Raw genomic sequence first — 26,665 nt, forward strand, 5'->3', positions numbered from 1 at the left:
ATCACACTTCCTATTTCCGGTAAGTGTAGCAGTGCACCGCTGCTTCCAGTCCCATCGCGGCGCGATCCGGTGCTCTAACACTAAATAATGACATCCTTACCTCACATTTGACCATTTCCTGACACTAAAAGAGTCCAGTGATTGTCTTCTCATTAACAGTGTGTCTCTTACTAATCATATTTCATACCTGTTGTTACATTTTTAAATTAATTTGACTGATAAACACCCTTATGAAAGTTAACCATGGTTTTATTATAGTAAGAATGTAGTAACCATGTTTTTTTTTCGTGGATTGACTACCATTTGTATTAGTTTTACTACAAATACCATGATAAACTACAATAACCATGTTTTATTTGATTTGTAATAAAACCATGGTTAATTTTCATGTAATAAATAGATGAATGAATGTGCAGTAACTGCCTTAAGGAAAGTTAACGATGTTAAGCATTTAATTAATCTTAAACAGTAATACGTTAACAGCGTGACTGAATTTTGGCATAAATGTGTGAATTACATATACTGTAGCTGAAATGATTGTCAATGAAAAGTGACAGAACAATGCTAAAATATTAATACAAATCAATATGTTGATTCAGATGTTATTCGTCATGTCTCACACACACTTCATCGCGGACACTATTTAGACGTGCACTGACACCGTGTGGTGAAATAATCACGTATGTTTACGACCGGTCGGATTAAAAACAGGGTTCTTGCAGGTTTCAGAAAGTCAAATTTAAGACCTTTTTAAGACATTTTAAGACCATAAAGATTGAAATTTAAGACCTATACGACGCATTACCAAAATTATTTAAATCAAAGAAATAATAAAAAAAGCAATAAAGCAATGACATTAGTAACCCTCCACAGCCAACAACGTGCCAAATGCCCAAAATGAAAATAGGCTAAAACAAACTTGCCCTAAAATAGAATCGATTACAAAACAGCATATTAATATCCTAATAGAGATTGAACAGGGGATGCTCTAGGGAGAGAGGAGAAACTAGGGATGCACGATTTGGGGAAGATATCTAATTGCGATTATTCTGGTTAAAATGCACTTTAAAAAATTTTTTTTTACAAATGAAAAGTGTATGCATATAACATTTAATATATTACTAATAATAATGATTATATTCAATAAATACAAATATTTAACACAATTAGAAATATTACTATTACAATAACATTTTAATTATTAAAAAATTAAAAATAGAGTATTTAAGAATAAATATAACAATATAATAATAATACTAATAAAATAACATTTATATTTTACAGAAAACTTATTTTACAAAAAAAAAACTGCTGGGTTACCTGTTAATATGCAGACAGCCTAAAAATCATTAGAAGGGTCTAAAGGTTTATTGTAAAAAATAAAATAAAAAAATAAAGAAATTCTGTGCTTTTTATCTGTGATATAAATTTCTTAAAGTCTATGTATTTAATATGAAATATGAGCCTCTTATGCATCCACTGTGGGGGAAAAACTGTACATTGGATAAAAAAAAATATGGGTTGTCAAATAAATTTATTTAGAGAGAAGTATTATTTTTCATATTTGTTACCCAAACGTTTCATTCATACTGTAAGCCAGAGGGCGCCCTCGAGCAGAAACTCCACATTTCCCTCAGAGAAGTCATCCTTAGCCCTAATGTGAAGCTAGCGATGTAGGATAAACTGAAGATAGAAACGCTTTGACTGATGAAACGAAGACAATAAACACGACTGCATCAAGCTATGGTGTATTTGAGTTCTTCAAGCCTTCACTATTGTCATAATCATAAGGTATGCAGTGCTGATTGAGTGCAGACTTTATCACTGTTTAGAATAATATAAAACAATGCATGTCTGCCTCATTCTGTCCAGAAAAATACAACGTTATTAAATGTAGACGTATTTTACGGGCAGGTAATTGCATTTATCACGGGATTTGTAGTTTTATCACCGAGTACGTGTACCAACACCCCCAGAAAGAACTACAACATACCGAACGAACGCTCTGAGGGCGGCGCAGCAAAGACTCTAGAGCTCCGCTTTCGCCATTCGATACTTTTTTGCTACTGTGTAAAGGCCTGTTCACACCGGGACGATTTTCGCACGTAAAAGCGTCATTTTTTAAAAAAACGCCTCGGGTTCGTTTTTTTATTTTGACGCGGCGCGTAAAAAACTGTCCGACCAATGAGATCGGCGCTTTTGTTCACGTGCCTGGAGCTGCTGAAGTGACAGTAAAACACGACTTGGTGGCGCTCAAGCACAAAACGGTCTTGCCGAGCACACACTGATACGACGAAGAAGTAGTAAGTAGACAAAGAAGAAGATGAACTGCTAATGCTGCTTGCCAGTTAGCAAAAAGTGTGTGAATGGTTTTGCCATAGACATAATATATCTGTGGTTTTGGCAAGCACGTAAATACTGTCTCTCTTCTCCTTCTGTGTGACAAGCGAGTGTCAGAGGCGTAAAGTGCCGCAGCACCATCTTGTGTACCGGGAGCGCATCTACTGAATGTGCACGTTCACTCGGCGCAACGCCAGTGAAAATCGCTTGGGTGTGAAAACTCAAGACGCGCCGAAAAACGGCACGAAAAACGCTGGCGATAAGCGCGCGCGATATTCGTCCCGGTGTGTACAGGCCTTAACGTTAATAACTTTCTGCTGCCAGCATTTCTGGAAATGAACGAGGATAACACTTTTTTTTAAGACCTAACTAAATTAAATTTAAGACCTCGGGTGAAAATCTGGCCGTTTTTAAGACATTTTAAGGCCTTAAATTTAAAAAAATTCAATTTTAGACATTTTAAAGGTCCCATGGCATGAATTTTTCATTTTATGAGGTTTTTCAACATTAATATGAGTTCCCCTAGCCTGAATATTGTCCCCAAGTGGATAGAAATGTTGATCGGTGTAAACCCGAGTTCTGGCTGTCTTTCTCTGCCTTTGAGAAAATGACAGGCCAGACGAGCCAATCCTGAAGTCTCCTGGTTTGACGTCCAAGCAGGAACGGTTTCCTCCCTTTCCTCCGCCCAGAGAATCTGGCACGCCCATGCAAACGCTCGTCGAGAGATCATGGGTTGTGAACGAGTGAACACTGGCAGTTTCTCAGTGTTTGGATGTACAAATGAAAACAGAAGTCTTTCTTCAGTTCCTTCTGATCTGTGATCAGTGATTTCTGATGTGTAGCTAATTATTTATTATTCGTGCACACACAGCGGCTTCTCTCTCTCCAGACAGAACGGTGTTTTCGTGTTTTCTATCTTGTGAGTCAGTGTTTTTGTACGTCCTCGTCGCGTCTATCGGTTCTAAAATGTGCATACAGTCGGGAGTTTCTGCTCAACATCGGCAGAGCCACATCTTTAGAGATAAACTTCACACACGCCGAAGCTCGGGCTTCAACATCCCCGACCCCCAGTACTGCATCTGGCCCACAGCGGAGGCACCAAACGCGGGTGAGATTAAGCAGAAGGAGGGTGAGCGTGAGGGTATCCGGCTAGGCTAGCCAGCTTTCCCCACAATAAACTGGATTACATTCGATTACAGCTGTTGTGTCTTTGTTTGCGCTGTGTAACGTTACTCAATGCGCGTCACTGACGCTTTTCATATGATTGGAACATATCTAGAAATAATGCTTTAATCAAACTTACTAACTCGTTCATCTCGACAGCTGTAATGGTACATTGCATGTGTTACAAAGTTGGTAATAATGATGAAGACGGAGTCGGCGTGACTGGGACTCGTGTTTATTCAGAACTCTCAGATACAAACACAATAAACTCGCGCTGACAGACAGCGCTCTCATAACTCAGTAATTACTATAAATAACTTTGTTAGCAATCGCTCCGTCTCCGTGATGTCCGGTTCGCGAACGAATCATTCTTTTGAATCGGTTCTTTTTAGTGAACCGAACCAGTTCACCAAATCGGACTGAATCGTTCTAAACGGTTCGCGTCTCCAGTCAGCGCTGATCCATAATTTAACTATAATAACTAAAGTTACTAACTTTCTGACATGAGTGACAGCCCCTCCGACTAGAAATAAACTAATAACCTGAAGTATATTCTGTAACTACAACAGTTCAGACATGCTGAAAACTGATGTGAAGTGAACTCAGGTCCATCCGTCTCTCTGGCAGCTGCTCCTGCCTCGTAGACCTCGTTAAACCACGCCCCCTCCGCTCATTTCAAATGCAAAGATGTCAGCCAATCACAACAGTGGGCGTTTTTACTGAAGTCTCACAGCAGACACGCCTCTTGAAACAGGGCAGTCAGCCACAGGGCAAACATCAGTATAGACAAAATGCCTTTTATTTCTAAATTATGACATTTTATGATGTAAAAATCATACTAACAATATAAGTACACCTCAGGAAACACTATAAAATAATAGAAAAATGCCATGCCATGGGACCTTTAAGACTTTTTAAGACCCTAAAAAACTACAAGTTCAGTAGAGTTTGGAAAATCCTGTACACAGTAATGATCAGTTTATCTCTTCTCCTGTCTCGGAAAATGTCCGGATTTTTAAATCATCCTCCAGTTGCTTATTTTAATTGTCGTTTGTTCGGCTAGGTGTTCACAGCACATTGAAAACATGCTTCGACGCGCACCTCTGTGATAAAGGCCTATGATATTATATCTGTACCTTCTGACTGAGGATGGCTTTGATGGCGTTCTCCACCTCTGCAGGATCTTCAATGTTGACGGTCCAGACGTGTGGCCGCCCGATGTACACCTCAGCATAGGGGTGCTGGGAGGTCAGCTGGGGTCAAAGGTCAAACGGAGGTCAGATCTGACCGATGGTAATCTAATGTTAGATGAAGAAGAATGAAGTACCTCTCTGAGCGTGGGCTTGCCCTTGAAGAAATCTGTGTTCTTGCTGCTTTTAGGCGGGTCGAACCTTGGGTTCAGGAAAGCGCAGCCATTGGCTATGGCCTCCAGAGGGGCGGGGCCTTCGTAAGGAAAGGACAGCCCAACAAAAAGCTGGAGAGGAAACAGAGTCATGTCACTTTAACCTCATCTCTATAATAAACATAAATATTACATCAATTAAAGTAACACACAACTCACTTTGACTGAAACGTGCCATTTATGTGTTCTATAAATAATGCCATAAAGTCAATTTATTAATCATAACAAAAAATATGTATATATATTGATATTGTATTTATATTCTGTAACAAAGAAGTCACTTTGACTTCTGAGGACTGAAACATGTCATTTATGAGATGTTTAATATGTAAATTTAGCTAAAGCATATATATATATTAAATTATCATCATATTAATATAGAATTATGAAAATTATTAACAAAAATATATATAAATTATAAAAAATGTTATGCTTATAATGACTAATTATCTTAATATTAAACAGTTATTAAATTGTTATATAAACGCAACTAATAATGATAATAATCCTGAGCTTATATTAAATGAGTATTATTATTATTTTTATAATAAAATTAATATACAATTGAATTAATAACGTACAAATATTTAAATATATTGATATTATTATATATATAAATAAATAAATATAATGATATAACATTATTATTAGATTAATATAAAATGAGTTATAATGTAAAATATATTGATATTACATTATATATACTGATATATTACTATTATTATATTAATTTACAGTTATTTAAAACGTAGAAATATATAAATAAATATATGAATATAGCATTATATATAAATATACTGACAGTATTATTATTGTTAGAATAATATAAAATTATTTATAATGTAAAAAAATATACATATATTGATAAATTAGAATTTTATATATATATATATATATATTAGATTAATATACAGTTATTTAAAATGTTAAAAATATTTAAATATATTGATACTGCATTATTTATAAATATACTGGCAGTATAAAATATATAAAATGATTTATTATGTATGTATATATATATATATATATATATATATATATATATATATATATATACATATATATATACATATACATATACATATATATACATATACATATATATACACACACACATATATTGATATAGCATTATATATAAATGTACTGATACAATATTATTATTTTTAGATTAATGTACAATTATTCATTATATATATATATATATATATTGATATTGTATTTTTAAATCAACAACAATTAATTCAATATGGAAACGCAGCCCAAGCCTATATTAAATTATCATTATATTATTCATATAAAATGTATTCACAATGTAAAATAAAGTATTAATATTCTGTGTTAAATAAACTCAACAGAAATTCTGAGCACTGTTTCCGTTCAACCCATTTAACATTCATTTTGATACTTAAATGTAACGTAGATTTGATAACACACACACACACACACACACACACACACACACACACACACACACACACACACACACACACACACACACACACACACACACACACACACACACACACACACACACACACACACACACACACACACACACACACACACACACACACACACACACACACACACACACACACACACACACACACACACACACACACACACACACACACACACACACGTTTTCCTCCTAACTCAGCCTGATTTCATCTATAACTCTCCTCTCAGCGTGAGCAGGACAGAGAGATGCATTTAGCGGATCCAGCGAGGGAATTCTGGGACACGTTAAACAAGCTCTCCGAGGGAAACATCAAACAAACGCTCCATTGATGGGAACCTGACAGCTGATTCCCACAGCCAATGAGAGCACAGCAAACCTATAAACTAATCATAACCAGCTCTGATGATCATCCAGCTCAATCCCACAATCCCCGGCTCAATAGTGTTGTATTCATCTCTAGATGACTTAAGCAAATGTTTCCATGCGGCGAGCAGAGGCGCTGCGGCCCATACACACTTCTACAATAGTGTGTTTGTGGAAGTGTGGACACACAATGGCTGATCTGTGCTGAGACGGACAGCTGACCACGCGCTTGAGCTGACCAATCAGATTAACCCTTCATGAGGGATGCTAGTTTAACCTCATTCACTTCAGAAAAGGTCATTAGAGCATTAACAAACATAACATCAAATGTAGAAAATAATCATGTATACTATTAATATAACATTTTTTTTATATTTACATTTTTTATTCGTAATATAAAATTACAAATAAAATATATATTTTTATATAATTTGCTATCAAAATAATATTATTGTTAATATTAATAACAAAAACTAATTATAACAATTTATTAGAATTATATGTATTGGGACATAACACTAATAATAAAGTCATTAGCAATTACATTTTACAATCTAATCAAAATCATCAATAACAACAATAAAGTTAATAAAATATGAAGTTTAATATTACTATTAATATTAGAGAATTACAGTTAATACTCATAATTAACTTTATTTTAATATCATCTGTGATATTATTAAATCTATTAATATGAATAAAACACTAATTCTAACGAATTGTATTTTATTTACTTAAAACAATATATTATCAAAATTATAAAGAATTATAATGAAAAATAACATGAATAAAAATAGGATTTAGAAATAAATAATTTGAAGTAAAAACTGCACACAAAAAATATTAATAGAATATGATTACGAATAAAACAATCATCATCCAATAAATAAACCTATAAAGTTGTAAAAATATGTATTTTTTACTCACACACTCACACTCACACTCACACTCACACTCACACTCACACTCACACTCACACTCACACTCACACTCACTCTATATAGCATACCATTTAAATAATAAATAACATAAATGTAGCACTATAAATAATAATAATTATAATAATAAAATAAAAATATTACTATTAATATTAACAAATTATAACAAATATTTTTGTAATTATTTATATATATTATTTAAATAATATATACATTTATAAATTACTAAATATATTTTATTCAAATGAAAACGATTAATAATAATAACAATAAAAAATGTACATTAAATTAGTGTTTTAATATATTAAATATATATTATGTTAAACATAATAATGTATAATATTATTAAAAATAAATTTTATTTAAATTACCAAAATCAATATATAAATAATAATAATAATAATAATAATAATAATAATAATAATAATAATAATAATGATAAAATACCATTAATAAAAAATTAAAGTTGAAGTAAACACAAATTAAAACAAATATTTTTTTAATTATTTATGTATTATAAATGACTAAATATATTTGATAAAAATTAAAATGATTAATAATAATACTAAAGTAACAATAATAATAAAAAGTAACATTAAATTAATGTTTTAATATATTAAATATAATAATCTATACTATTATTAAAATTAAAACACTAATTATGAAATTATTATTACTACTATTTATATATATTATAAAAAACATTCTACTAAATTGTTATATAATCAAAATAACAACCTATTATAATATAATATTAACAACATATATAGCATTATTGTCATTTATAGTTTTGATTATATAAATGAATAATAATAATAATTATTATTAAAGGTGCACTATGTAAGTTTTCCGTCCGCTGGAGGTCGCCTGTTCAAAACAAAATCTTACATAGTGCAGCTTTAAGTGTTAAAAAGTTCTGTTGTTGTCCAACAGGTGGCAGCAGAGACACTGAAGAGAGCCTGAGTTCTTCATCAAGTGTGTGAGAGGCAACATTTGCATGTCTGAGGAGATCCGGGGACTTTGCTTATGTGTAAATGAGTCTCAGCATTGATGGATCAGTCTCAAGAGCAGATGAAAATCAAGCGGCCTCGTTCTCTTTAGGACTTTGCATCGAGCTCAAAGCGAGGAAAAGGGCTGAGGCCGGAGGAAATGAAGCAGCACATCCTCTCTCTCGAAGTTGATCTTCTGGGTCGTCTAAACCAGGGCTTTTCAAACCTTAGGATGCCAAGGACCTCCAAATATGACGAACTTTTATGAGGGACCCCCTTCCTAAAATCCATCTATTTTTATGTACGAAAAAACATTTAAACTGTTTGATAAATAGTAAGTGTGACATTATAAACAGGGCTGTCAAAAGATTAATCGCGATTAATCGCATCCAAAATAAAAGTTTGTGTTTACATATGTGTGTGTACTCTGTTAATTATTATTTATATATAAATACACACACATTCATGTATATATTTAAGAAAAAAAAAATATTTTTATTAGGGCTGTCAAAAGATTAATCGTGATTAATCGCATCCAAAATAAAAGTTTGTGTTTACATAATATATGTGTGTGTACTCTGTTAATTATTATGTATATATAAATACACACACAAGCATGTATATATTTAAGAAATATTTGCATGTATATACTGTATATACATTTATATAATCTATAATATATATAAATATAAATGTTTTATATATAAAAATTAGGGCTGTCAAAAGATTAATCGTGATTAATCGCATCCAAAATAAAAGTTTGTGTTTACATAATATACAGTCCCCTCCAAAAGTATTGGAACAGTGAGGACTATTCCTTTATTTTTTCTGTAGACTGAAAACATTTGGGTTTGACATCAAACAATTTATATGAGACAAAAGATCAACATTTCAGCTTTTATTTCCAGGTATTTACATCTGGATCTGATACACAACTTAGAAGATATAACCTTTTGTTTGAACCCACCCAATTCTAATGTGACCAAAAGTATTGGAACAGATTAACTTAAAATAGATTAAAGTGAATAAGACTTAATATTTAGTTGAAAATCCTTTGTTTGCAATAACTGCATCAAGCCTATGACCCATTGACATCACCAAACTTTTGCATTCTTCTTTTGTAATGCTTTTCCAGGCTTCCACTGCAGCCTCTTTCAGTTGTTGTTTGTTTTGGGGGGTTACTCCCTTCGGTCTCTTTTTTAGCAGGTAAAATGCATGCTCTATAGGGTTTAAGTCTGGAGATTGACTTGGCCAGTCTAAAACCTTCCACTTTTTGCCCCTGATGAACTCCTTTGTTGCTTTGGCACTGTGTTTTGGGTCATTATCTTGCTGCATGATGAAGGATCTCCCAATCAGTCTGGTTGCATTTTTCTGTAAATTGGCAGACAAAATGTTTCTGTACACTTCAGAGTTCATTTTGCTGCTGCCATCATGTGTTACATCATCAATGAAGATCAATGAGGCCGTCCCAGAAGAAGCCATGCAAGCCCAAGCCATGACATTACCTCCACCGTGTTTCACAGATGAGCTTGTATGTTTGGGGTCATGAGCAGATCCTTTTTTTCTCCAAACTTTAGCCTTTCCATCACTTTGGTAGAGGTTAATCTTTGTCTCATCAGTCCATAAAACTTTGCCCCAGAATGTTTGAGGCTTGTCTCTGTAGTTTTTGGCAAATTCCAGCCTGGCCTTCTTATTCTTCTTGCTTATGAGAGGTTTGCATCTTCTGGTGTAGCCTCTGTACTTTTGTTCATGAAGTCTTCTGCGGACAGTAGACTGTGATACCTTCACTCCTGCCCTCTTGAGGTTGTTGCTGATGTCACTAACAGTTGTTTTAGGGTCTTTCTTTACAGCTCTCACAATGTTTCTGTCGTCAACAGCTGATGTTTTTCTTGGTCTACCCATTCGAGGTCTGTTACTTAGTACACCAGTGGTTTCTTTCTTCTTCAGGACATTCCAAATGGTTGTACTTGCTATGGTCAATGTTTGTGCAATGGCTCTGATTGATTTTCCATCTTCTCTCAGCTTCACAATTGCTTGTTTTTCACCCATAGACAGCTCTCTGGTTTTCATGTTGGTTACACGTCTAACTATAAATGCAGTCTGCACAGGCAAAACCCAAATCTGAAACTGAGTGCAGACATTTAGTGCTATTTATTGTTTGAATAATCAATGAAATAGGACACACCAGGGCAACAAAACACACCTGTCAGTCACATGTTCCAATACTTTTGGTCACATGAGAATTGGGTGGGTTCAAACAAAAGGTTATATCTTCTAAGTTGTGTATCAGATCCAGATGTAAATGCCTGGAAATAAAAGCTGAAAGATTGATCTTTTGTCTCATATAAATTTTTGGATGTCAAACCCAAATGTTTTCAGTCTACAGAAAAAATAAAGGAATAGTCCTCACTGTTCCAATACTTTTGGAGGGGACTGTATGTGTGTGTACTCTGTTAATTATTATTTATATATAAATACACACACAAGCATGTATATATTTAAGAAAAAAATATTATTTTTATTATGGCTGTCAAAAGATTAATCGTGATTAATCGCATCCAAAATAAAAGTTTGTGTTTACATAATATATGTGTGTGTACTCTGTTAATTATTATTTATATATAAATACACACACTAGCATGTATATATTTAAGAAAAAATTATTATTTTTATATATAAAACATTTATATTTATATATATTATTGATTATATAAATGTATATACAGTATATACATGCAAATATTTCTTAAATATATACATGAATGTGTGTGTATTTATATATAAATAATAATTAACAGAGTACACACACATATATTATGTAAACACAAACTTTTATTTTGGATGCGATTAATCGCGATTAATCTTTTGACAGCCCTAATTATAAATACAACATATTGTTTCCCAACTTAAATTGGCTATTAATGTTGGATGTATAAACCTGAAGAAGAACATTTTCAATGAAAAATGATTAAAAGTGCATCTATCCATCATATAACTGCTCCACACGGCCCCCGAGGGGTTAGGGTTAGGCCTTCCGAAGTGAAAAATATACATATTTAAAACTTTATAGACCAAAATAACTAGCTTCCGGCGGATTCCTCGCAGAAGATAGAGCAAAACAAACAACCGGTCATGAATTAGAGTCTAAAACGAGAATTTGAAAAGTGAAATGGCGGAAGATTTCGATATAAGAGAAGAGGGGCGAAGAGTTTGTAGCTCAGCACTATCAGCTTAAAAATTATTTGTATAAGCAACTTTCACAATAAATGTATGCAAGCAGCGTACATATGCAAGCAGCGTACACAAAAACTAAAGATACAAAGCAAACATATACAATTCTGGAATGTATATGGCAAGAAAAGAGAAAAACATTTAGAAATGAAACTGAAATGAATATTAGGTCGACTTTATCCATTTTTGCTTTGTCTTTTTATTTTCTGAAATTTTCTGGGGACCCCTTATGTGGCGTTCACACCGGACGCGATTCGCGCGAATAATTCGCGCTAATCGCGCGAAGGTGGACGCGTGTACATTTTGAGTTTACTCACGCGAATCGCGCGTGACATTCACTGCACAACAGATGCGAATTCGCGTCATGGGCGGGGCTTCCGCCAGCAGCTCGTCTCGTTGAGAAATGGCTGACATGGGCTGTGTTTACACGTCTTTTTTTTTTGTTCATATCTACTGTTAATGTGTGACAAAACGTAGTTTTAAGACTTTTTCAGTCGATAATGTAGTTGTTTAAAGCTCAAATCTGTGGTTTATTTACATAAACAGTGCCTATTTGAACATTTTATCTGCCGCTTTCGGAGTTGTGAGCTCCAGCGGACAGCGCGCTCAGCGCACGTGAAAGCCGGCGAGGGCAACCTTTCCTCGGCCAGTCCTTCTGCCGCTGGCTCTGATGTCTCTGTGGCGTCTCGAGCTATAATTCGTCTTGTAACGGCCGATCTTTGCTCTCATGGATCTATAATTTGTTCCCTGGCAAATCGTTTAGGCTGAGGGCAAAGATAAGTTTCATTACCTTATATTTTTAGGCTATAACTGTATGTTGCAGTTGTAACGTTAGCCTACTAGCACTGACTTTGATGTTTGACTGAATTGTTTGCTTTATTTCATGTATAGCTTGTTATACATTACTTTTACTTTTGTATTATTGATCATACATAAACTTGCATTTAACAAAAAGAGACTGTGTTGTGTTTCATGTCATTTAATGTTATCACAGTGATAATCATATTGTCTGAACCAGATATTAATATACAGATTTTCTCCTCATTGTTGTCACTACTAGAGCAAGCTCCTGATTGGTTAACGCGGCGCGAAATATCCGCCAAAGTTCAGATTTTTCAACTTGAGCGTTTTGCGCGTTTCACGCGATTTGCGCGTTCAAAACGCTCAATTCGCGTCCTTCGCGCCGCCTCAATTGCGCGAATCGCGCGAATCTCGCCGCCTCATTCGCGCGAATCGCGCCGCAGAATGCCATTTCGCATCTCTGCATTGACTTAACATGTAAATCACTCGCGCGAATCGCGTCCGGTGTGAACGCACCATTAGAACAGGGCTGTCCAAACTTTTTTTAAAGAGGGCCAGATTTGATGTTGTGAACATACCCGGGGGCCGGTCCCTTTACTAATATATATATATATATGACATGTTTTGTTTCTTGGAAACATGACAGATTTGACAAAAGCTTGAGCTGACAGTAGAGTAGCTTGAGATAGGACACAGGAAATGTAGAGATATTGCACAATATCTGTAAAACTTTCATCAACCAAAAAGTTTTAACGGGTGAAATTTAAATATTATTTCTGAGTTAGAACTCTATTCTTCTTTAAATTTAACAAGTGCTCTATTTAGATCACCACAGGGTAAAACCACACTACACAAAATACTTTTCTTACTTGTTTTTTTTCCAGTCCAATTATCTAAAAATTCTTCAATCAAGATGCTTTTACTAAGGAAAATTACATATTTGTTCTTGATTCCTGGGGGAATTGAGTTTTTGCTTGAAACAAACTAAATTATCTGCCAATGGATTCGACAAATAATCTTGTTTCTGTTTGGGACACAATAAACAAGATTCCAAACAGAAACATTATTTTTCTTCCCCCATTGGCAGATATATTTGCTTGTTTTAACCAAAAACTCACTTCAATTTCATTTTATTTTCCAGAAAACAAGAAAAAATATCTAATGTAATTTAACTTCTCGTAAATGCATCTTGATTTAAGAATTTTTAGATATATTTATAGTAGAAACAAGACAAAAATACTAAATTACAGCATTTTTTGCAGTGCACACAAGGCATAAAGTTTAAAAAACATATATATTTCTATATCTAGAATGGCTTTATGGTATTTAGTCTATAAACATATGAATACAAATGCACAAAACTGCAAGTTTATGACAAAAATAGTCTGTAATTTGCCTTTTATTACTCATTTAATACATGTCTATATTACAAATTAAATAAAATGAGATATTAACCTACATTTCTGACAAATGACCACGGTTACAGTTACCACAGTAAACACATGATAATGTTGGCATTGTTTGAAAAGTATTTGAACTGAATCAGCTGATTTGCAGGTTAGTGTTGTTGATTAAGTCAGTGCTGTTTAACTGGATTTAAATTAAATTAAATCACAGAGAGTTTCGCAGCTCGTACCGGAGACCTCTGCGCCAAACTCTAAAGCTTCTCATTGGCTGTTTAGTGGTCATGTAATCGAGACACTCAGCAGGTAAACACATTTGTTCAGAGCTCGCGAGTTTAGCGCTGTTTCGTTCCGCTTTTGCCGCTGTTTCCCTGGCCTAAAGTCTAGTACTGACACCTTGTGGTGACATCGTGAATCTGCACGATTTGTAAATTATCTGTGGCCACATATAATATATTTTAATAGACAAGCTGCGGGCCGTTTGATATTCATCCCCGAGCCGCATTTGGTAAGGGATCCTGAGAGGATTTTCTGTTTGTCAAACTCTCGTTAAGTTACGATTAAAGTCCCTGCTAACATACAAACCGAAATAACTAACTGTTCTCACGTCATGTACACTGTAGGTCAAAAACACATTTCAGTGCCTCTCCATATTAAACTGGTTATATGTAAATTCATTTAATTTTAGATATGTTTAAGGTCTACATTATCTGTCCTACTAAAGAGGACTCATGATGGGTATTATAGTGAAAGGAAGAGCTCGCACGCAGTTTATCGGAGTTGTTTTGCAGATACAAAGTTGACCAGTTATTAACTGCACCCTCGAAAAGGCATAAGCTCTGTGTGTATGTTTGTTTACTGTTAGTTGTGTGAGTGTTTTTGTGTAATTTGCTGTGTATGTTAATGCTAATGCAACAGAGAGAGTTTGTGAATGAGACGTTAATGCGCACTTCTTATGCTTTGTTTGTTCAGCTCTTGCGATGATTTTTTGGAGTGAAAAACGATGCAATAAACTTGATAAACCATCAGTTAAAGGGTTAGTTCACCCAAAAATGTAAATTCTGTCATTAATTACTGACCCTCATGTCGTTGGACACCCGTCAGACCTCCGTTCATCTTCAGACACAAATGAAGATATTTTAGTGTAAAGCTGATGCTGAGAAAGGCCTCCATTGGCTCAATGCACTTTACACTCTCAAGACCCTTAAAAGACACTAAAGACGTCGTTACAAAGTCCATCTCACTACAGCGGCTCTACAATAACTTTATGGAGTGACGAGAATAGTTTTTGTGCGCAAAAAAAACATAAATAACGACTTATATAGTGATGACGATTTCAAAACACGGCATCATGAAGCTTTGAAGCGTTATGAATCAGTGAGTCGACTCAGCGGTTTGGAGCGTTATGAATCAGTGAGTCGATTCAGCGGTTCAGAGCGTTATAAATCAGTGAGACGATTCAGCGGTTTGGAGCGTTATGAATCAGTGAGTCTATTCAGCGGTTTGGAGCGTTATGAATCAGTGAGACGATTCAGCGGTTTGGAGCGTTATGAATCAGTGAGTCGATTCAGCGGTTTGGAGCGTTATGAATCAGTGAGTCGATTAAGCGGTTTGAAGCGTTATGAATCAGTGAGTCAATTCAGCGGTTTGAAGCGTTATGAATCAGTGAGTCGATTCAGCGGTTTGGAGCATTATGAATCAGTGAGTCGATTCAGCGGTTTGGAGCGTTATGAATCAGTGAGTCGATTCAGCGGTTTGGAGCATTATGAATCAGTGAGTCGTTTCAGCGGTTTGGAGCATTATGAATCAGTGAGTCGATTCAGCGGTTTGAAGCGTTATGAATCAGTGAGTCGATTCAGCGGTTTGAAGCGTTATGAATCAGTGAGTCGATTCAGCGGTTTGAATCGCCAAAGTCACGTATTTCAGCAGTTTGGCGGTTTGACACGCGATCCGAATCATGAATCGACTCACTGATTCATAACGCTTCGAAGCTTCATGAGGCCGTGTTTTGAAATCGTCATCACTATAGAAGTCGTTATTTAGGGTTTTTTTGCGCACAAAAACTATTCTCGCCGATTCATAAAGTTATTGTAGAGCCGCTGTAGTGAGATGGACTTTGTAACGACGTCTTTAGTGTCTTTTAAGGGTCTTGAGAGTGTAAAGTTGAGCCAATGGAGGCCTTTCAGAGCATCAGATTTACACTAAAATATCTTCATTTGTGTCTGAAGATGAACGGAGGTCTGACGTACGGTGGCCCAGTAGTGCACAACACAACGAAATTTAAAAAGCATACATAAGTTCACAACACAACGAAATAAATCCAAAACACAACGGAATGAAACCACAAAACAACGAAATCAAGCCACAACACAACGAAAAGTCCACAACACAACAAAATAGCCACAACACAACGGAAATGCTCCCAACCACTCGGGGGCACTCGGAGCGCTGTAAAGTTGTCATGCACTGTTCTATAGAGTCGGCAATCTTACAAAGAAATCAATACCACAATTAGTTTTAACAGTATGTAGGCTAACCATTGTTTATCTATATGAAAAATTAATTTAAAATCACCTACATGCATTATAGCTGCATATTTATGCTCGAGAATGCTTTGACCCGATCCCACGGCGCTAAGGGAACGTCTACCAATTCCACCAATTGGTTGAAACGTATAATTTGTATGAATTAAAATTACTTTTAACATTTAAAAACAGACATGTTAAAATTTCACAGCTTGATTGTATTGGTAAAATTGACTTAATAATGCACAACACAACATTGGACTTTGAATTTTTTTTTTAATTCATACAAATTATGTTTCAACTTGGTGGAATTGGCAGACGCTCCCTTGGCGCCGAGGCAGCGGGTCAAAGCGTTCTCGAGTATAAATATGCAGCTATTATGCACGTAAGTGATTTTTAATTGATATTTCATGTCGATATACAACTGCACACTTAAAACTGATCGTAGTGTTTAAATATTTGTAAGATTGGCGAATCTATATAGAACAATGCAAGGAAAACTAACTTTACAGCACTCCGAGAGTCCCCTAGTGGTCAGGAGCATTTCCGTTGTGCTGTGGCTATTTCGTTGTGTTGTGGACTTTTCGTTGTGTTGTGGCTTGATTTCGTTGTGTTGTGGTTTCATTCCGTTGTGTTGTGAACTTATGTATGCTTTTTAAATTTTGTTGTGTTGTGCACTACTGGGCCACCGTACTGACGGGTGTCCAACCACATGAGGGTGAGGAATTAATGACAGAATTTTCATTTTTGGGTGAACTAACCCTTTAAGTTTGGCCATCATTCGGACGGGATATATTATACGCTACATTCTGTGTCCAAAAACATCTCGGGATAAGGTTTTCACACTGACAGCTGTCATTGTAAGATATAGCAACGTTTGTTTGTCCGAGTTAGCAACAGTAACTAAGGGGGGCGGGGCTTACCGATAGGTCAATTGCAGATGTTAGTTTAAAACACGTGTTTGCTCAAACCTTGGTCTCGCGTAGGAGGAACTGGAGGTCGCGTCCGCTGAGGATGCCGTGGTTCTTCACGTACCCCGGCAGGTGGACCGTACTCGTGCCGTGGACCGTGCCGTGAACTTCCATGTACGAATGAATGATGTCCAGGTATTTCTTTTTATCCTAAAACACAAACACACACACACACATGTGAGAAATAGTCGATACAACGGCATTAAAACACTCTGAAACCAGTTTTCATTTCTGCTGATGTAGGCAAGACTGTGTGGGCGGGGCTAAATATTTTGTAACTATATGTGACCCTGGCCACCAAAACCAGTAAAATTGAGATTCATGCATAATCTGAAAGCTGAGTAAATTATCTTTCTATTGATGTATGGATGTATTTGTTAAGATAGGACAACAATATGAATATCTAGGTGCAAAAAAGAAACCGCCTTTAAAGCTACACTGTGTGATATTTTCCCCCATCTAGTGGTGAACTGGTATATGACCATCCAGTGAATATTAGTTTCTGTTCCTCTCAATTCCGATTTCGTTTTAACTCCTACGGTGGCCGATTTAGTCCAAGATTAACATGGCTTCCAGTTCGACCTCGTCCACATTCGACACGGTGCCATCGAGTGTTAAAACGCCAAAGGCGAAGCTTGGATTTACGGGTATGTCCCTCTTTGGCTAATGTACTTTCAAGATGGAGGGGCAACATGGCGACCCGCATTCGAACCCTCACCCGTATGTATTTTCAATGGCATATTATAAACTTACGAGAATAAATATACATTAATATACATTATATTTTTGAAAGAACTAAGTGTTTTTAGCTAAGAATAAACTAAAAAAGTTACAGTGTAGCTTTAAAGTTGTCCAAATGAAGTCCTTAGCAAGGCATATTACTACTAATAATACATTTTTGTTATATTTACGGTATGCAATATACAAAATATCTTCATGATACATCTTTACTTAAAGGAACACGCCACTATTTTTGAAAATAGGCTCATTTTCCGTCTCCCCTAGAGTTGGTCTAATCAGATTCAATGATCTATGCTAAGCTATGCTAAAAGTGCAGACCCGGAGATCGGCTGAATGGATTCGAAAACGGTAAAACTCAACTGTTTAACTCTAGGGGAGACAAAAAATGATTTTCAAAAATAGTGGCGTGTTCCTTTAATATCCTAATGATTTTTGGCATAAAAGAAAAATCAATAATTTTGACCCATTGTTGGCTATTGCCACAAATATACCCGTGCGACTTATGACTGGTTTTGTGCTCCAGGGTCATACATAGACATATATATATATAATTAATAATAATAATAATAATAAAATACCTTTTACATAATCAAAATGTACTAACAATAATAAAAATGAACATTATTAACAATAAATAAATGAGCAAATTAAATTTTTTTCTAGTTCTCAGTGTGAACTTTGAGCAGAAGCAGACAGGAACCGTCACACAGGACTCGAGGGGAAACCACGAGGAGAAGAGAATAAAATCAAGCCTTTCCTTTACAAACACTCAAAGAATACAGAGACGCCCACTTCCTGTCAAAGAGTGGGAAAAGAAATACAGCTGCTGGATGTGTGTGTGTGTGTGTGTGTGTGTGTGTGTGTGTGTGTGTGTGTGTGTGTGTGTTTCACAAGAACCAAATGAGAGTAAAAACACTACTAAAAAAATATTTATAAAACATAATTAAAAAATTAAAAAAACAATCATCATAAATAAAAACCTAAAACATGTATAATATGCATATATGTGTGTGTGTGTGTGTGAGAGAGAGTGTGTGTGTGTGTGTGTGTGTGTGAGAAAGAGAGTGTGTGAGAGAGAGTGTGAGAGTGTGTGTTTGTGAGAGTGTGTGTGAGTGTGTGTTAGAGATAGAGAGAGAGAGAGTGTGTGTGTGTGTGTGTGTGTGTGTGTGTGTGTGTGTGTGTGTGTGTGTGTGTGTGTGTGTGTGTGTGTGTGTGTGTGTGTGTGTGTGTGTGTGTGTGTGTGTGTGTGTATGTGTGTGTGTGTGTGTGAGAGGACTGGTAATCATCACGTTATGGGGACAAAATGTCCCCACAAAGATAGCAATATCCGAAATCCTCATCCTTGTGGGGACATTTTTAGGTCCCCATGAGGAAAACATCTTATAAATCAGACTAAGTGATGTTTTTTGAAAATGTAAAATTGCAGAATGTCTCCTGTGAGGGTTAGGTTTAGGGGCAGTGTAGGGGGATAGCATATACGGTATGTACGGTATAAAAACCATTAGGCCTATGGAAAGTCCCCATAAAAGATGAAAACACTACGTGTGTGTGTGTGTGTGTGTGTGTGTGTGTGTGTGAGAGAGAGATTGTGTTTTTTTTTTAGGTTTTTATTTATTTGATGATGATTATGGTTAACTAAATAAATAATTGATTGATTTAAGAATAAATAATTTGAATAAATAAACTACTAATTAATTTATCAAATATGTAATATGAGCGCAAGGTCACAATAACCAGGTGAGAAAAAAACTGTACTAAAAAATATTAATACAACATTATTACAAATAAACCATAATTATCAATCAAATAAATAAAAACCAAAAAAAGTTGTAAAATATGTATTTTTTTAACATGCATACACACAAACTCTTAAATATCCCATTTAATCCCATTTAAATAATAAATAACATAAATGTAGAACTTTAAAAATGAATGATAAATAAAATCATGAACAAAATCAATTATTACAATCAAAATGATAAACGTAGCATTAACATTTTTTAGGGCTGTCAAAAGATTAATCGCGATTAATCGCATCCAAAATAAAAGTTTGTGTTTACATAATATGCGTGTGTACTCTGTTAATTATTATTTATATATAAATACACACACAAACATGTATATATTTAAGAAAAAAATATTATTTTTATTTATAAAACATTTATATTTATATATATTATAGATTATATAAATGTATATACATGGAAATATTTCTTAAATATATACATGAATGTGTGTGTATTTATATATAAATAATAATTAACAGAGTACACACACATATATTATGTAAACACAAACTTTTATTTTGGATGCGATTAATCGCGATTAATCTTTTGACAGCCCTAAAAAATATATATTAAAATATATAAAAAAATTATTATACAAAAATGTAATAATTAAACTACTACTACTAAACAACTAATAATAATTAAATAATTACAAATGTAATATTTAAAAATCTATTTGTCAAATATTTTAGTCTCAAAATGTTTCGCTGGATTCAGGTCTGAGTTATCAGAACACACACTACCGAACAGAATATCAATGATCTCCTAGTTTAATCGTCAGTTAGTTCCTCGTTTCATCGACTAACACACACGCAATGATACGATTATGGGAGCGTTGAGTAGGAGACGCACACACTGACATCAGCTAGGCGTTCACATATTAAAGAGCATCTGTGTTTGAGAGAGAAAACAAACACACAGATACAATACATGTGAACTTGTGAATGCGATGAATGTGTGTGTGTGTGTGTGTGTGTGCGTAAAGACACAGCCAAGACTTTATTTGCATTTCAAAAGCCTATACACATGTCCTCTGATCTCTAGACGACACACACACACATTCCCCGATACAGGGTCTATGCTCAAGTATGTTTCCATGGAAACCAGTCCTTGAGAGGCTGTGCAATAGCAGGTCTTTCTCTCTATCTCTATCTCTATCTCTATCTCTATCTCTATCTCTATCTCTATCTCTATCTCTATCTCTATCTCTATCTCTATCTCTATCTCTATCTCTATCTCTCTCTCTCTCTCTCTCTCTCTCTATCTCTATCTCTCTCTCGGTGAAGGGCGGCATCAGTAAAATTGCATGAGGTTAAATGCAAATGCCAATGTAAATGTCCTCTTTCTGACCCTTACACGGTGTCCTAACTACATGCGACGCACGCGATAAAAGGCATCTTTCCATGTTAATCAGAGTTTGTGTCCTAACCAGCCGTGACACGCAATGAATCTATTTTAGAAACGGTTTCCATTTCTGCGACGTCATGGCTGGAACAACACAAAACATGGCAATGATGATCTCAGGTAGTGCTCAGCTTTGTAACGTATTTTCTATGTAGGGCTGCCACTAACGACTATTTTTATATCGATTATCGACTGCTTTATCGATTGCTCTATTGACTACTTTATCGATTACTCTAATGACTGCTTTATCGATTAATCTAATGACTGCTTTACCGATTAATCTGTCGGCTGCTTTATCGATTAATCTGTCTGCTGCTTTATCGATTAATCTGTCTGCTGCTTTATCGATTAATCTAATGACTGCTTTATCGATTAATCTGTCTGCTGCTTTATCGATTAATCTAATGACTGCTTTATCGATTAATCTGTCTGCTGCTTTATCGATTAATCTGTCTGCTGCTTTATCGATTAATCTGTCGGCTACTTTATCGATTAATCTGTCGGCTGCTTTATCGATTAATCTGTCTGCTGCTTTATCGATTAATCTGTCGGCTGCTTTATCGATTAATCTGTCGGCTGCTTTATCGATTAATCTGTCGGCTGCTTTATCGATTAATCTGCCGGCTGCTTTATCGATTAATCTGTCGGCTGCTTTATCGATTAATCTGCCTGCTGCTTTATCGATTAATCTGTCGGCTGCTTTATCGATTAATCTGTCGGCTGCTTTATCGATTAATCTGTCTGCTGCTTTATCGATTAATCTGTCGGCTGCTTTACCGATTAATCTGTCGGCTGCTTTGTCGATTAATCTGTCGGCTGCTTTGTCGATTAATCTGTCGGCTGCTTTATCGATTAATCTGTCGGCTGCTTTATCGATTAATCTGTCGGCTGCTTTATCGATTAATCTGTCGGCTGCTTTATCGATTAATCTGTCGGCTGCTTTATCGGTTACTCTATTGACTACTTTATCGATTACTCTATTGACTACTTTATCGATTAATCTGTCGGCTGCTTTACCGATTAATCTGTCGGCTGCTTTATCGATTACTCTATTGACTACTTTATCGATTAATCTAATGACTGCTTTATCGATTACTCTATTGACTACTTTATCGGTTAATCTGACACCTGCTTTATCGATTAATCTATCGGATAATTTATTGACTACTTTATCGGTTAATCTTTCGACTGCTTTATCGGTTAATCTGACGCCTGCTTTATCGATTAATCTGACACCTGCTTTATCGGTTAATCTATCAGCTGCTTTATCGGTTAATCTTTTGACTGCTATATCGGTTAATCTATCGACTGCTTTATGATTAATCTGTCGTCTGCTTTATCGCCTAATTTGTCGATTAATCTATTGACTACTTTATCGGTTAATCTGTCGACTGCTTTATCGGTTAATCTGTCAACTGCTTTACCGATTAATCTATTGGCTACTTTATCGATTAATCTGCCGACTGCTTTTGAACGGCTGTGTAAATGTCTGTGTAAACGTTCATGTCTATGAGAGCAAGAAAAAATGTGTTCTGTATTATAACTCATACTGTGTTTAACAAAAAAAAGCATGACAACTTTCCCTAAATGTAAATGCGAATACCATCTTTCAGGATGTTTTTTATTGTGTTACTGTAACTTTAAGAAATGTAAATGCGAATACCATCTTTCAGGATGTTTTTTACTGTATTACTGTAACTTTAAGAAATGTAAATGCGAATACCATCTTTCAGGATGTTTTTTTCGCGTATTACCGTAACTTTAAGAAATGTAAATGCGAATACCATCTTTCAGGATGTTTTTTTCCTGTATTACCGTAACTTTAAGAAATGTAAATGCGCATACCATCTTTCAGGATTTTTTTTACTGTATTACTGTAACTTTAAGAAATGTGAATGCGAATACCATCTTTCAGGATGTTTTTTACTGTATTACTGTAACTTTAAGAAATGTAAATGCGAATACCATCTTTCATGATGTTTTTTTCCTGTATTACCGTAACTTTAAGAAGTGTAAATGCGAATACCATCTTTCAGGATGTTTTTTACTGTATTACTGTAACTTTAAGAAGTGTAAATGCGAATACCATCTTTCAGGATGTTTTTTACCTGTATTACTGTAACTTTAAGAAGTGTAAATGCGAATACCATCTTTCAGGATGTTTTTTACTGTATTACTGTAACTTTAAGAAGTGTAAATGTGAATACCATCTTTCAGGATGTTTTTTACTGTATTACTGTAACTTTAAGAAATGTAAATGCGAATACCATCTTTCAGGATGTTTTTTACTGTATTACTGTAACTTTAAGAAATGTGAATGTGAATACCATCTTTCAGGATGTTTTTTACTGTATTACTGTAACTTTAAGAAATGTAAATGCGAATACCATCTTTCAGGATGTTTTTTACTGTATTACCGTAACTTTAAGAAATGTAAAAGCGAATACCATCTTTCAGGATGTTTTTTACTGTATTACCGTAACTTTAAGAAATGTAAATGCGAATACCATCTTTCAGGATGTTTTTTACTGTATTACTGTAACTTTAAGAAATGTAAATGCGAATACCATCTTTCAGGATGTTTTTTTCCTGTATTACTGTAACTTTAAGAAATGTGAATGCGCATACCATCTTTCAGGATGTTTTTTACTGTATTACTGTAACTTTAAGAAATGTGAATGCGAATACCATCTTTCTGGATGTTTTTACTGTATTACTGTAACTTTAAGAAATGTGAATGCGAATACCATCTTTCAGGCTGTTTTTTATTGTGTTACTGTAACTTTAAGAAATGTAAATGCGAATACCATCTTTCAGGATGTTTTTTATTGTGTTACTGTAACTTTAAGAAATGTGAATGCGAATGCGAATACCATCTATCAGGATGTTTTTTACTGTATTACCGTAACTTTAAGAAATGTGAATGCGAATATCATCTTTCCGGATGTTTTTTACTGTATTACTGTAACTTTAAGAAATGTAAATGCGAATACCATCTTTCAGGATGTTTTTTTCCTGTATTACTGTAACTTTAAGAAATGTGAATGCGCATACCATCTTTCAGGATGTTTTTTACTGTATTACTGTAACTTTAAGAAATGTAAATGCGAATACCATCTTTCAGGATGTTTTATATTGTGTTACTGTAACTTTAAGAAATGTGAATGCGAATACCATCTTTCAGGATGTTTTTTTACTGTATTACTGTAACTTTAAGAAATGTGAATGCGAATACCATCTTTCAGGATGTTTTTTTACTGTATTACTGTAACTTTAAGAAATGTGAATGCGAATACCATCTTTCAGGATGTTTTATATTGTGTTACTGTAACTTTAAGAAATGTGAATGCGAATACCATCTTTCAGGATGTTTTTTTACTGTATTACTGTAACTTTAAGAAATGTGAATGCGAATACCATCTTTCAGGATGTTTTTTTACTGTATTACCGTAACTTTAAGAAATGTGAATGCGAATACCATCTTTCAGGATGTTTTTTACTGTATTACTGTAACTTTAAGAAATGTAAATGCGAATACCATCTTTCCGGATGTTTTTTACTGTATTACTGTAACTTTAAGAAATGTAAATGCGAATACCATCTTTCAGGATGTTTTTTTCCTGTATTACTGTAACTTTAAGAAATGTGAATGCGCATTCCATCTTTCAGGATGTTTTTTACTGTATTACTGTAACTTTAAGAAATGTGAATGCGAATACCATCTTTCTGGATGTTTTTACTGTATTACTGTAACTTTAAGAAATGTGAATGCGAATACCATCTTTCAGGATGTTTTTTACTGTATTACTGTAACTTTAAGAAATGTGAATGCGAATACCATCTTTCAGGATGTTTTTTATTGTGTTACTGTAACTTTAAGAAATGTAAATGCGAATACCATCTTTCAGGATGTTTTTTATTGTGTTACTGTAACTTTAAGAAATGTGAATGCGAATGCGAATACCATCTATCAGGATGTTTTTTACTGTATTACCGTAACTTTAAGAAATGTGAATGCGAATATCATCTTTCAGGATGTTTTTTTACTGTATTACTGTAACTTTAAGAAATGTGAATGCGAATACCATCTTTCCGGATGTTTTTTACTGTATTACTGTAACTTTAAGAAATGTAAATGCGAATACCATCTTTCAGGATGTTTTTTTCCTGTATTACTGTAACTTTAAGAAATGTGAATGCGCATACCATCTTTCAGGATGTTTTTTACTGTATTACTGTAACTTTAAGAAATGTAAATGCGAATACCATCTTTCAGGATGTTTTTTTCCTGTATTACTGTAACTTTAAGAAATGTGAATGCGCATACCATCTTTCAGGATGTTTTTTACTGTATTACTGTAACTTTAAGAAATGTGAATGCGAATACCATCTTTCTGGATGTTTTTACTGTATTACTGTAACTTTAAGAAATGTGAATGCGAATACCATCTTTCAGGATGTTTTTTACTGTATTACTGTAACTTTAAGAAATGTGAATGCGAATACCATCTTTCAGGATGTTTTTTATTGTGTTACTGTAACTTTAAGAAATGTAAATGCGAATACCATCTTTCAGGATGTTTTTTATTGTGTTACTGTAACTTTAAGAAATGTGAATGCGAATGCGAATACCATCTATCAGGATGTTTTTTACTGTATTACCGTAACTTTAAGAAATGTGAATGCGAATACCATCTTTCAGGATGTTTTTTTACTGTATTACTGTAACTTTAAGAAATGTGAATGCGAATACCATCTTTCAGGATGTTTTTTACTGTATTACTGTAACTTTAAGAAATGTAAATGCGAATACCATCTTTCAGGATGTTTTTTTACTGTATTACTGTAACTTTAAGAAATGTGAATGCGAATACCATCTTCCAGGATGTTTTTTTACTGTATTACTGTAACTTTAAGAAATGTAAATGCGAATACCATCTTTCAGGATGTTTTTTTACTGTATTACTGTAACTTTAAGAAATGTAAATGCGAATACCATCTTTCAGGATGTTTTTTACTGTATTACTGTAACTTTAAGAAATGTAAATGCGAATACCATCTTTCAGGATGTTTTTTTTACTGTATTACTGTAACTTTAAGAAATGTAAATGCGAATACCATCTTTCAGGATGTTTTTTACT

The 26,665-nt window shown here is 34.5% G+C and overlaps 1 protein-coding gene across 1 annotated transcript in view; it reads right to left on the reverse strand.

Moving 5' to 3' along the window:
• Positions 1-26,665, reverse strand: part of mgat5 (alpha-1,6-mannosylglycoprotein 6-beta-N-acetylglucosaminyltransferase) — a 143,683-nt gene that overhangs the window by 13,258 nt on the left and 103,760 nt on the right. The window contains exons 12-14 of the mRNA XM_079808219.1: positions 17,593-17,742; positions 4,832-4,978; positions 4,641-4,757 (exon numbers count right to left, since the gene is read on the reverse strand). Of these exons, the coding sequence (XP_079664345.1) occupies positions 4,641-4,757; positions 4,832-4,978; positions 17,593-17,742 (414 nt within the window). The remainder of the gene's footprint in view (positions 1-4,640; positions 4,758-4,831; positions 4,979-17,592; positions 17,743-26,665) is intronic.

This window comes from Gobio gobio (genome assembly GCF_949357685.1).
Source record: "Gobio gobio genome assembly, chromosome: 24".
NCBI classification, from domain to species: Eukaryota; Metazoa; Chordata; class Actinopteri; order Cypriniformes; family Gobionidae; genus Gobio; species Gobio gobio.